General features: G+C 42.6%; 2 protein-coding genes across 2 annotated transcripts in view; both read left to right on the top strand.

The window, feature by feature from the left end:
* GUCY2C (guanylate cyclase 2C) overlaps positions 1–773 on the top strand; it is a 44,054-nt gene extending 43,281 nt beyond the window's left edge. The window contains exon 27 of the mRNA XM_065742788.1: positions 176–773. Coding sequence (XP_065598860.1) covers positions 176–350 — 175 coding nt within the window. The 3' untranslated portion in view covers positions 351–773. The remainder of the gene's footprint in view (positions 1–175) is intronic.
* Positions 774–3,194: 2,421 nt separating this feature from the next.
* PLBD1 (phospholipase B domain containing 1) overlaps positions 3,195–13,734 on the top strand; it is a 35,367-nt gene continuing 24,827 nt past the window's right edge. Inside the window, exons 1-2 of the mRNA XM_065742819.1 lie at positions 3,195–3,377; positions 10,207–10,426. Coding sequence (XP_065598891.1) covers positions 3,296–3,377; positions 10,207–10,426 — 302 coding nt within the window. The 5' untranslated portion in view covers positions 3,195–3,295. The remainder of the gene's footprint in view (positions 3,378–10,206; positions 10,427–13,734) is intronic.

Genomic DNA, 13,734 nt, shown 5'->3' with positions numbered 1-13,734 from the left:
AGAAAAATTCAATGTAATTCCCAAATCAAAAACCTGGATCTAAAACCTTTATATCAGTAGTGTGTGAATGACAGCAATATAAATGTGGGGTAGAAATGTTCAAAAAACATTGGAGATCTAGGGATCACTACCAGCATGCCAGTCAGTGACCTTTTTTTCATTCTGTCACTTTCAGGGAGAATCAGCAGCAGTTAAAAGATGATGTAGCAGAGATGATAACCAAAATTCTTCAGAAAAGAGAAACTGAAGGGTTCAGGACCACAGAGATTAAACGGGTAGCAAGCTACAGAACAGGTACCCTGGAATACTTGCAGCTGGCCAGCACTGAGAATTCTGCTACACATCTTTAAGACTGGATGTCTAGCATGACTTAAAAAGCTACAGCAGCTCCCAGGAGTACTTCATATAAAGGCTGAAGGCTTATGCTCTCAGCTGGAGGAGAAAGAAAATACTTTTCAAGTCAACCTTTCTACCACTCAACCTGCTAGAAGTTCATCAAACCTCTCTTCACTGTCATGTCCAAATTGTCAGATGACTTCAGCAGGAGACATGCATTCAGGTTTGCGAGAAATGAGACCTGAGGATACCATATCTGTTCCGGTTTGTTTTTTAAAGGTGATAGCCTGCTCAATAATTCACTTCTGAAAATATTCACAGCATAGCCTTAATTTCTCATGATTTTCAAATGTCGTATTTAATTTGTAATTTTTATTTGAAGAAAGCTTTGCTGTAATATATTTGAAAACAACATTAAACATACTGTATAAGTCCTGGATATTTGCCTTTTTTTTTTCTTCAGTTTTCCCCTCTGTCTCCCACATTTTGTTTAGCCAAGTTGTCTTTCTTAAGGAGATAGCACTTCCGTTATTCACCCTGGGAACTCCAGAATCTGTATGGTTTCCAAAGCTTATCTGAGTGTCTTGATTCTGCAAAATCATACTGCATATCTTCATACCCTTTCATTTCTTCCACTTCTGTTTCTGCCTCCAAACCAGAAGTGCAACAGAAATGAAGAAAACAAACTTCTTTGTGTTTTTCAAACCTCTGGAAGTTTCAGTTCAACTTCTAGATGGAGTTTCACAACCAGGCAGAACTCACATTTTAGTGAGATGACTCACCCATGAACTGACATGTGGTATTTATTAATAATCAGATTTTAAAAGCAGCCAAAGAGCAGGGGGCACATACAGAAGAAAATCAGCATTCCTGTGAAGAAATAACAACTAATGAGTAGAATTTTTTTCAAATGCTTTTGCGCATTGGCAGCTTTCAATGCAGAGCTACTTCTTTCAGCAGCTGTCAAACACTACTCAGTATTCAAACTGTAAGCTCTGGTATAAAATTTGTCCCCAGACCATTCTTCTGTGGTTTCAAACAGCAATTTTGACCAAGTAAATGATCTTAAAAGGGTCAAAAAGAGCAAGACAGTTGCCTAGTTTTGTCACTGTCAACCTCAATTTTCTTTTTGCAAACTCACAACAAAAAAAAAACCCACCCCAAAAATAAAACTCAACAGAACGACCAAATTGTAAATACATGAGTTATAAAATTAAATCCGGTTATGCTGTAGGCTTATAATATTGCTTGATGAATGTAAAGTTCTCTAGACAGGAATACATTATAGGCAGAAATAGCGGACAGCCTGTAACCAACAGCTACTGGTTTCAGATTTTATATTTGCAGTCTTAAACTTGGGCTGACACTAAGAATATACCACCACTTTTCCTGTTTGTCTCCTAATGGAACAGCTCATTGGGATGAGGACAGAAAAAAATGAATGGTATTCTAAAACTGGTATGTATTGAAAATAATATCAATACAGTAGAAAAACATAAAACCAGTATGCCTGTTATTTCCTGGCCCAGGATGCCTATCAAGAAGCTTCATCTCTATGTCTACATTCCTTGGTGAGGCGATACTTGGCACCACGGGTCTATTCTGGTTGCTGTATCTGACACGCTCAGCAATTGCAGCTATACTGCAATGACAAGTGTTGGTCTTCTCTAGCATGAAGAAGTCCACTCATACTTCCTAAAGTGGAGTTGTTCTCTTTGAAGTGACTTAAGAATGTTTTTAAAGAGCAGCTATAGGGGTTCCATCTGTGATGCTCCTGCAATACGAATTATTCAACAAATATCTGCTGACACTGGGATAGTTCATTTAGACAGTGTTTAGTTTTCAGTTGCCTTTCTCTTTTCTGCCGTCTTCAGATCATAAATGTCATGTCACCTTCTCTGAAAATAAATAGCAATTTTAACAATTAAATGATGGAGCTATCTGGCATGTTTGTTTTCTGCGTGGTTCTGTTCCGGTACATTTCTGTCACCCATACATCACAACTACTCTTTTTAAAACTTTTCACCTGCTTTCTGGTTTTAATCTGTCTTAGATTCAATCGCTTATCATTGCATTTTGTTATTAAATGTTGGATTCAAGAGCCTTCTGCTATCAGAAATCTGTCACCAAACCATAGAATGGTTGATTTGGAAGAGACCTCAATGCCCATCTAGTCCCACCCTGTGCCATGGGCAGGGCTGCCACCCAGCAGCTCAGGCTGCTCAGGGCCCCCATCCAAGCTGGCCTTGGACCTCCAGGGATGGGGTACGCACAGGGAATGGCCAGAGCTGTAAACCCTAAGGAAAGTACTTCCTCTTGTTCTTTTCCTGCAGGGAAATGTGCAGTGGCTTGCCTTAACAGGGCTGAAAGATGCCTTTCATCTTTGTAAAACGTGGTTTGACAAGACACGATGTCACTTCTATTGCTTTACCAGAATCTTCCAAGGCAAACCGTGGAGACCAGTCAGCCTTGGGGGCGAGTAGGGTCAAGCCTGGGGCAGCCCCACCACAGTGGGCTGGTCAGCGCAGAGAGAAACTGCGAGCTCTAGGCTCGGCTCTGGGGGTTCTGAAACACTTGTGCCCTAAAACAAATCCAGGTCTACAGCCCGACACGTTCCACCATCCCTTCCAGCGGGCTGCGGGACAGCCGGCCCTAGACGGCAGCTTAGGGGCCGCGCCATCGCGGCGGCTGGACGAGGGGTGCGCAACGGCCCCGCGACCACCACGAGGAGTCTTGGGGCGGGCAAAGCGGGGTGACGAGCAATCCCCGCTCCTCGCTTGAGGAGAGGGTGGCGAGTCCGGGGACATCCCTTGTCCCGGTGGGGCCACCCCCAGCAAGGGGGCGCCGGGGCGGGCGCCGGAGGAGGCGGGAGCAGCGGCGAGACCTGCCCTGAGAGAGGGAACTTCTTAAAGTCCTGCCGCCTCCTGGTGCCCAGAGGAGCCGCGGGGGAGCGAGCAGCATGGCCCGGCTCGGCGGCGGCAGCCCGCTGTGCTGCTGCTGGGGGCTCGTTCTCGTGTGGGCGGTGGCGGGGGGTCGAGCAGGTGAGGCGAGCGGCTCTCCCGGGGCGTCGGCGGGGTCTCTCACCGGAGCCTTCGTGTCGGGGCGGGCGGGGTACTGCGGAGCTGCCCGGCGGCCGACGGAGCTGTCCCGGCCCAGCTACCGAGCGGGCGCTGCGCCTCGTGCCGGGTTAAGGGGCGCCCGTGACGCCGGGGGGGGTGCGCTGAAAGGGGTGAATGCTTTTGGCAGAGCGCGGTGAGGCGCTGGCACAGCTGCCCGCAGAAGCTGTGCTGCCCCATCCCTGGAGGTCCAAGGCCAGGTTGGATGGGGCCTTGGGCAGCCTGAGCTGCTGGGTGGCAGCCCTGCCCACGGCACGGGGGTGGGCTTTGAGCTCTGTTTCGACCTGAGCCATTCTATGGTTCTGTGAAGTCTTCTAGGAAGTTCCTGGCTCGCTTATTAATTGCGAGGGAAAATTCAGGCAACAATTGTTTTAACGTGCCTACGTTGTTACAAGCATCTCAATTCGTGGATGGTCCTATCTCATCTTGAGGCCCGCTTTTCAAACCTTGCTTGAACTTAACGTTGAACCTAATGAGGATCAACAGGGCCAAGCACAGTGTGTTGCATTTGGGCTGGGGTGATCCCAGATACACGTACAGACTGGGAGAACTCATGCAGAGAAGGAACTGGGGGTCCTGATGGCTGAAAAGTTGTGTGTGAGCCCACAGTGTGTGCTTGCAGCCTTGAAGGCCAACAGTATCCTGGGCTGCATCAGAGGAGGGGTGGCCAGAAGGGAGAGGGATGGGATTGTTCTCTTTCTGCTCTCTTTGTAAGGCCCCATCCGGAGTACTGCATCCAGGTCTGGGGCCTCAGCACAGGAAAGATGTTGGAGTGGGTCCAGGGGAGGTCACAGATATGCTCAGAGGGCTGAGCACCTCTCCTATGAAGAGAGGCTGAAGGAGCTGGGCTTGTTCAGCCTGGAAAAGGGAAGGCTGCGGGGAGGCTTCATTGCGACCTCCCAGTACTTAGAGGACCTTTTAAACAGGAGGGGGACTGACTTTTTACATGGGCAGATAGTGAAAGGACAAGGGAGAACACTTTTAAGCAGTAAGAAGGAAGAGGAGGAAATTCTTTACTCAGAGGGGGGTGAGGTGCTGGCACAGCTGCCCAGAGAGCTGTGAAGTGCCCCATCCCTGGAGGTCCAAGACCAGGTTGGATGGGGCCCTGGGCAGCCTGAGCTGCTGGATGGCAGCCCTGCCCATGGCACAGGGTGGGACTGGGTGGGCTTTAAGTTCTCTTCTGACCTAAGCTGTCCAATGATTCTATGAATTGGCAAAAACTTTTAGTACTGTACTAGGACTGAAGGAAGAATTAACCATGGAGCGTGCAGAAGGAAGTGAAAGGAAGTTTAGGGTATAAAGTAGTTCAAGCTAATACCTGACTGATTCCTCACATCATAATTTAAGTAGACAAATAGGAGACTATTAAGTAGCATATATAAGTGCCTTTGGGCTATTCAGCAGTGCAAACTTAGCTTTCAACATTGTGAATTTTCTGGTTTGTTTTTGCTTTGTTCATTAGTATTTTGAACTCTTTGAGGGTTCTTCATTGTGCAACTTGGAAAACGTTTCTGGAGACTATTGTCTGGTAAAAAATCACTGGCAATTAGGGACTTAGATTAATGAAGCTACTTGTGAAACAACTGCTTTTGTTTACTCTGTGGATGATGCATGCTGGGGACCTACAGTTGTTTTGGCAAGTATCACATTCACAAGCATCCTTGTGAACATGAAAACCATACAAAATTGGAACTGCTAAATCACAGTTCACAAATTTCAGTATTGCCCCTCTCTCTCTCCATTAAGCAGAAATCAGGGGATTAGGCTTCAAATACGATAGGCTTGTTGGAGGCAGTTTGAGAAATTACTTATAGTATGTGAGGAAATAGGATTAATTAAAGCTGATAGAATAGAAAGCACAAATAACATATTCAAGATGAACAAGAATGCATTTAGTTCTTTAACTGAAAATTACTGGCTTTCATGTTAAGTTCCTGTGTGGTTTAAGCTAATCTCTAAAGAAATCCTGAAGTACTTAATGTTTGCTTTGTAATGAATTCTGGTTGTAATTGTGGTATGAAATCTCTCTTGTACTTCACAGGTATATAACCTTTCTAAGCAGTTGGAAGGCTGGTTCTAAGATTTTGTTGGGAAAATAGGGCAAGTTTTATCAAATTACAAAATCAAACTGAAATATCAGATGCTTTTTAATATGGTTGACCTGATACATGGAATGATCAACTTACTGAAAATTAGTTGTAGGAGAGGCTGTACTAAAAAGGGGAGATGTGAAACTCTGCTTTATTTTAATGGCTCAATGCTGTGCAAATGGTTTTCAGTAAAACAGGAAAGGGAAAGTGTACAGGTGGAATCTAATAAGTATATCGTAAGACCTCCACCAAAAATAATTAATTAAATAAATGAATCTTCACCTTTCAAAAGCCAGAAATAAAAAAAAAAGAATGTAAAATGGAGATAAAAAAATCAATAGCTGAGGAATTCAGTGTTTTCCTATTGTTGGGACGTGCTTGCAGTTGTTCCCTCTGACTTTAGTTAGATGTGACCTGAAATGCATGAAATGGTTAAAAATATCCACAGTGGTCCTTAAGTTGCTTGTGGGTGTGCTTGTTGCTTAAACTAAGGACAAATATGAATGTTAACTCTGACCCTCAAACCTTGTAGCTGTTCCACTTGCAGGGAAGAGCGAATTCTGTTAATTTCTCAAGTCAGAAGTCTAGTAGGGTGTCCAGATGTATGTATGTTTTAAAAACAAAAGCACAGGAAAAAGCATCTGTTGGATTTTCTTCAAGAATTCTATTGCTGTTCTTAAGGTATGTCAGTCTGTAGTTTTAACTTCTTTAATAAATAGAAGAGATAGTTATTAAATAGTGCCTGTTAGATGTTTGGGCCATCTTGCTGGATTGTTCTTTTTTGTCCTTTTCTTTCACTACACGTTACTGCTAGGTACTATCACTTCCTAGCCACAGCTGAAGTATCTTTGTTTTCCATTTTCCAGAGTATAATCTTGGCAAAAGGCAGATACTTCACACGTGGTGAAGAAATTCCAGTTCTCTGCCAACTGTAGTCCTATTTCTGGATCTTTATTTGGCAAAAACATCAATATGTCTATAAGAACAGGCAGCTTCAGGAAAGGTTCTTCCCAGTCCCTGCTGCCTGCAGATAGGAGAAGGAGCATTTACTTATTTACATACTTGTTCTATCATTGCAGCTCTTCACTCTGTCCGCCGTCTTGCACAGCACTGGCAAGCTGTGGTAGAGCTGCATGTTGCTGATGCTACTCTGACAGTTCTGGCTCTGCTGACCTGACCTTTTCCTAGGGACACTGAGTCATTTGTTGCAGTAAATGGTATCTGCTTCTGCTTTTATCTTGGGTTAACCCTACTAAGCAGTATGGATATGAAGTTGCCATAAGTTGTAACAGTCATTTCTGCTCTTCTTACTGCCAGAAGGCAGTAAGTTGACATTAGTAAGTGTTCTTTCCTATACAGCGACTTCCATAATAAAAGGATGTTTTCTAGATTCATGAAGGTCTTGCACTTGATTCATATGTAAGGCGTTACCAACACAACTGCTGGGATAAGATATATTAAGGACTCTGCATCACCCTCCCAAAATAAAAATGCCAGCCTTACAGTAGGGAGAGGTTTGTGTTGTTACAGAATACATAAGGGATTGTTTGGCATTCTGTAGTGTGTTCTTAAATACCTGTATTCTGTTGATATGTTTCAGTTCTGGCTGTTTTTCTTGCTAAATGTAGTACTACTTATTTAGATGAATAAATTACAATTGTGACAGTGGGTGATAGGAAATGCTTCAATTACATGGCAGTATAAGCTTGTTTTAAGTGAACACAAATCTGTAAGTGAACACAAATCTATAATCCGCAATTTTAGATCCATCTTCAGCAACATAAAACCTTGTCTTATAAATTATAACAATTTCTGTATGATTATGTTTAAATATCTGTTCCTTGAAATAGGCATAACATTTTAATCTGAGAGTATTTTGACACATTAGACCAGGCCTGTTAGAATTATGGAAACTGATGTAAAAATGAATGAACTGACATCAGATACTCTGAGCTGTCAAAAAACCCCAAAAATTGGTAATGGGAAATGGTGTCTTCCAGATTTGTTGTAAAACTACTACTATGGCACACTACTCAGTGCTGTTCCCCTAAAGGCCTCTGAAACTTTATTGCATCCTGTAGCTTCATGCTTTCACTTCTATCCTCTTCCAGTCCTGGTTGTCTCCAGTTAAACTTCTTCGTTGAGAAGTTAAGGGCAGGGTGAACTCAAGGATAATTTAAAAGTTCGTTCTGACTTTTGAAACCAATTCTGAGTCTTCGTGCTCTGACAGGGAGTAAAATGAAGAAATGCAGCCTGCCATGTTAGGGTATGTGTGTCTGTCTCTGATCAGCCTTACTTAACCCAACCATTCCCTGTGCTTTTGTGAACTTTAGTTTTATGAATGCTCTTTGGCTGCCACTAGCTGGTGCTTCTTTTTGTACATTCTTCAGTCAGAGAGAATCTCGTGTTTACCCTTAAACTAAAGCAGTGATTAACTATCTTTTAGTAATACATGAGGTAAGGTGAAAATGGAAGACTGAGATTATGGCTGCTTGAAGAGGTATCCAAGGTCCATCATGTCTCAATCCTTTAAATAGCATCAGTACCTGGCAGATGAAAAGCATGTTTTTAAACATTGTGTGCCCAGTTCCTGAAATGATGTGATTTCTAAATAAGTCATGTTAAATCTCCTATTCATAGAATGGGAGGAGGGGAAAATTTTCTTTGCTACTAAAATGCTATTCTGGCTAACACTCCCTCATTTGCCTGGGGAATGTGTCTGGTACATCATGAAGACTGCCATCGTACCCAGTGATACAGATCTATAGCTGGAGGCCAGTAAGTGGCCATGTACCACAGTTCTAGTACCAGCTTCTAGGTACTAGGTTCAGTACTGTTCAGTGTCTTCATTAATGATCTGGATCATGGGACAGACTACCCTCAGCAAGTTTCCTGATGATACAAAACCAGAAAGGGTGACTGATAGACCAGAGGGATTTTCTTCATCCTTAGGGACCTCGGCAAGGTGTAGAAAAGATCTGACAAGAACCTCATGAGCTTCAACAAAAGGAAGTGCAAAGTCAGCTAATAGTGTCCTGGACTTGTGGTAAGTATTGCCATCAGGTTGAGGAATGTGATCCTTCCCTTCTTCTTAGCACTGGAGAGGCTGTACCTTGAGTACTGTGTCCAGATCTGGGTCTCCCAGTGCAAGAGAGACCTGGATGTACTGCAGAGAGTCCGGTGAAGGGCCATAAGATTACTGAAAGGACTGGAGCTCTTCTCCTGTGAGGAGAGGCTGTGAGAGCTGAGATGGTTCAGCCTGGAGAGGGCTGAACTCACTAATGTCTGTAAATATCTGAATTGAGGGTGCAAAGAAGATGAACCAGGCTCTTTTCAGTGGTGCACAGTGCCAGGACAGGAGGCAGTGAGCGTAAGCTGAGACTCTGAAGGTTCCCTCTGAACACCAGGATGAACTTCTCTTCTTTACAAGTGCCAAACCATTGGCACAGGTTGCCCAGAGAGGTAGCGGTGTCTTCCTTGGAGTCACTCAGGCAAGCATGTGGGCCTGGGCAGCTAACTCTGAGTCACCTTACTTAAGCAAGTGTATTGGACCAGGTGACTTCCAGAAGTCCTCTTCCAACATTTCTTAGTAAGAAATACCTTTTGCTCTTCTTGCTGAAATGCTGGGAATGACTCTGAATATTCAACAATCTAGTAAATTAGGTGAAAGAAGTCTTAAAGAAGCTGATTCACTGCTATTTCTGAAAGTGATTAGTTGGAGAAAGAATTTAGTTCTCGGAAACCCGTTTTGCTTTTCGTTCAGCTGCTTCATGGCTCTTCATAAAGATACCTTTCCTAATGATGAGTACTGAGTGAAATGGGTGCACTTAGTTTGAAGTCAGACGAGCTACTTAATCGCAAACACTTTACTGAAAGCTTTTGGAAGAGCATTTGGTATTGTGCTGGCACTATATTGCTTTTTTTTTTCTTTTTTCTTTTTTTAGTGGTTCCAGTATAGTATCATGCATATTATATATTTTGTGTAAAATTATCCGCAATTACTTCTGTCTGTTTTGCAGGCGTTGTGGGCATGATGCACAAAATGAATTGTTGTGAGGCACAGTAACCAAACTGCAATTTGTTGTTGTCAAGTGGGAGCAGTGGTCAGAAGAATAAAAACATCACCAGTTTTCCCTGTTGTTTTTATGAGCTGATGCCTCAAAATAGTTATAGAAACTCTGATTTTCCCACTCTGTCCCTCTGCCCCTCAATTCTTTCCACTTGTATTACTCTGATGTAACCAGGTCCCATCTCAGGGAAGGATGAACAATCAGAGGTTTTTCTGAAAGCTCATTACCTTGCTCTTCATTCTTCAGTTCAGTATAGGATTAAAACTCAAATTAATTAATGTTACCCAAACAAAATCCCTGGCAGAACTCTGGAGTAACCTGATGCCCTCCTTCTCCACCTATGAATACTATGAGAGACTTCTGAAAAGGTGGTAGACAAACCCATTCCTCTCTGTGGTTTAACAGCAGCTGCTTGGGACTCTGGAGACCTGGGTTGGTGTGTTGCAACTAGTTCTCTGATCCTCCTAGTGTTCTGTGAGAGTCAGCAATGTTGAAGTAAAATGATGGTCTTATAATACTTGTTTTTCAGATGTGTTGCATCACTAATTTCCTTTGTGTTTTTGTTTCCATTGCCTTCTTTCTTCTTGGCCACAGAAATGCGCTATGCAACTTTGTACTGGAATAAAGCTCAAAAAACGCTTCAGGTCAAGAATATACTGGACAGGAGTGGAGATGCTTATGGCTTCTACAACAACAGTGTACAGACAACAGGTTGGGGAGTTCTGGAGATCAAAGCAGGCTATGGCCATCAGACTTTAAGAAATGAAGATATCATGTATGCAGCTGGATTTTTGGAAGGCTATCTCACAGCTTCGTAAGTACCTCAGGAAGCTGTTCAACTTATGACACTTCCAGTGGATTTCTGTGCTAGTGAGTTTTTTGTTCATTTTTATCCTTTGCTGTAATTCCCATGAATTTAAAATAACCATACATTTTTTGTGGTTGCATGCAGTTTTTTTAATTAGTAGCAGGTGTTACATCTAGCATCTTCACAGTATCAAGTTATGGTTTCTGCTCTGTATTTTCTCCTCATCCTACAGGATCTCATGTCAGTGAGATCGATGAGTACTGCATCTGTATTACTGGTTAAGTACTGTAATCACAGAATAGCATATGCATAATGAAATGTGTAAGCACTATGTTGTAAATAATTACAAAAGATGTCGCAGAAAGAATAGTTATTCCCCCAGTATGTGACTGACCAACAGATGAGACAGTGGTCAGGCAGGGAGAGACAAAGAGTGCAGAGCTTCTGTAAGGAGGTTTTTCAGCAAACACTGTCAAGGAGTCTACTGGAGAAAAAGGTGCTGAAACATCATAACGTGGGGAGTTTGGTCTCTCTTGGACAAAGTGAAAAATGCTGTTATACTGACAGGCAGACTGGTGTGTCTAGAAGGGTCACTGATAGCCCTATGGAGAGAGAACGAGGGACTGAATCTCTCCCACAGCGTAGATCTGTGAAAACAGTTGGTGTTTTGTGCTTGTTACAAATTCAGCAAATCCAGTCTAGGTTTTTTTGTTTGCTTGTTTGTTTGCTTTTTTAAATTCAGAAGAGAAGTTCTTTCCCTTATTAAGTGGGAAGACAGAGTGGATGGGATATGGCTGGAGATATAACTATATCATTAAGCACATGGCACATGACCTGTTAAGCAAGCTTTATTTTTTTCCTCTATGAACTTAGTCACAGTAAAAGAAAAATTCCCAAGTTCTGACGTGTGACTGGGGATTAGTTGGGAGATGCTTATGACAGATGCTGGCTTCAGCAGTCTTGGTTCCACAACTCTAAAACAATTATTCATTAGCTGTATTTAACAGGTCAGCATGGTAGTTTTTTCTGAAGAACAATTGTCTGGTATGACTTCTGAATAAGATATTAATGTAATGAGTAGTAAGACATTTTAAGATCAGTTAAGATTTTGTGGACTGTTCTTTGATCATATCATTTGTTAATTTGTCTAGTAGAGTCCCTCTAATGGAGGGATAACTAGGTCTCTAAACAAGATTTGTACAGTATGAAGGATTAAACAGTGTTTGTCAATGAAGAAAACACTTCTGAGGGAAAGAAGAAAGGAGTCCTCTAGGACCAGGTGCACAGCATTTAACCCAAGCAGAAAAGAGGATAAAGTACATGAGAGATTTGGTTATATGCTGTCAGATTATTTTACATGAGAAGTTACAGTTATGCACTACTTAGATTATATAAACTGCGTATGGATATGGGTGAATCAGAGCATTACATGAGAATATTACTCTCCAGATTTTTCTCTAAGGCTTTGTGTACTCATCTTTAAGAAGTTATGCTTACGTTTTGTCATACTACATAGACAACCCAATCCATGCTAAGCCTAATTGGATGGCAGGTAATGTTTAATGAGCAACAACCCTCTTCCTGGTCCCATTCTGCATCCACAGTTGATCTGCAAGTGTTCCTGACTGTCCTTTAAAACGGACTTAAGTATATGGCCATTCCTTCAAACATGGATAGAGTGTGAAACAGTGTCTGCAAAGTCTTTATCTGATGTCTCAGTCTATTCTTAAGTTAGGGGAAGGACTGGTGTTCTGTGTCCCTTTCCTCCTGGCTACAGATGTTAAGTGAAGCTTCACGGAGGTGAAGGTGCTCACAAGTTACTCTGCTCAAGGCCTTTGCTTTCTCCAAACCAGATGCTTACTACCACTGTTTCCCAGCCCCAGCCATTTTTACTGCAGAGCTATGAGCTCCACCAATGACTATAGAGAAGTAAATTATACTGAAAGTCTTAGAGTCTGAGGAAATGAGCTTGAGGGTTTGCACCAAGGGAGAGACTGAAGAAGTAGGGTTTGAAGTTTGGTCTTTTAATTGAACTGGGGAGCTTGAAATGCTTTAAAACAGGTAAGTGTGGCAGCAGGACAAGATGCAAAACTGGATACGTGTTAAAAGCTTGCTCTCACAACTCCGTTCCTTCTTCTTTATCTTACCTGGAAAGTAATGGAATCATAACTGTCATGCAGGTAGATGTTCTTTCCTTGGGGTGGTTATACAAGTCTTTTGCAGAGCAACTAGGAAAACAGCATCTCAGACTATAACCCTGTTCCATCAGACAGCCTGGCAGCCAGCTTTAGGTAAGCTCTCTAGCACAATCATTACTTTTCTTAAGATAACGAGTCTCTAAACACTGTAATTCTGTTTTTGCACACATTTGTGCCCTCAGTAGTTACACACAGCTCAGCCTTCCTTTTAAAGGCCTTTTCTGTCCTGCTTACAGTAAGGAAGAGTATAACAATGTGTTTGACAGTGTTGAAGGCTTTATTTGTATCAATAGCCACTTAGCTACCAGAGTGAAGAGGCTTATGTCACTTGCCTGTACTGGCACCACTGCTGTGGGTGGCTCTGGTACAGCCCTCCAAGATGAGTATGTGAGGTATGTTTGCTAATTGAGGTGTCCTATGGTATATTGTTTCCTTAGTCCGGACAACTAACTCCAAGGTCTCATCTGTCACACATCCATTCATGGCAATGACTCCACAAAGCAGAAATGACCCAAGGTGCATCTTTGTGGAAACCCTGAAGTCCTACCAGGAAGCACTCTGATCTCACTGTGTTGAATTAATAGGAAGGATACGTTGCAAGCCTAATCCAGGTTTAAGTACAGGTTCCTGCAGAAGCTGTCAGCTCCAGTTTGACAGTGGCTGCAATTTGGAGACCTTCAGGAATTCTCAGCTAGCCCAGTTCTTTCATTACACTTAGAGTGTGAAGGAAGGTTTCTAGACTCGGCTATGCCTTATGATGTATGCCTAAGAGTGACAAGATCTCCCTCAAGCGTATGTTTTGTCCTTATTGGGAATCCAAGGAGAATGTAATAAAAATGGTATACAGTTCCAGGATGTTTTTTGGTTTTTTTTTAATGATCTCAAATTGCTGGGCAGAAATTCATCTTGACTCTTGTTTTGTAGGTCAGTGGTATAAAAGCAATAGCTAAGCTAGACCCATCTACCAATGAGCATGATTTCATCTTTCTAGAATAGGCACCTGATTCAGATAGCAACTATCCATTTTGAAAGTAGTTAAGGGCTGGATGAATCTAATTCTCGTATCTGGAGAGCCAGACATTTGTTTTTATCCCTAGCCTCAGGTCTCTCTGTAAG

This window comes from Cyrtonyx montezumae, unplaced genomic scaffold (genome assembly GCF_038088225.1).
Source record: "Cyrtonyx montezumae isolate F1298 unplaced genomic scaffold, pur_monq_1.0 scaffold_3, whole genome shotgun sequence".
In the NCBI taxonomy this organism is placed as follows: domain Eukaryota; kingdom Metazoa; phylum Chordata; class Aves; order Galliformes; family Odontophoridae; genus Cyrtonyx; species Cyrtonyx montezumae.
The sequence above is the reverse complement of the archived record's forward strand: the minus strand, read 5'-3'. Positions and strand labels throughout refer to the sequence as shown.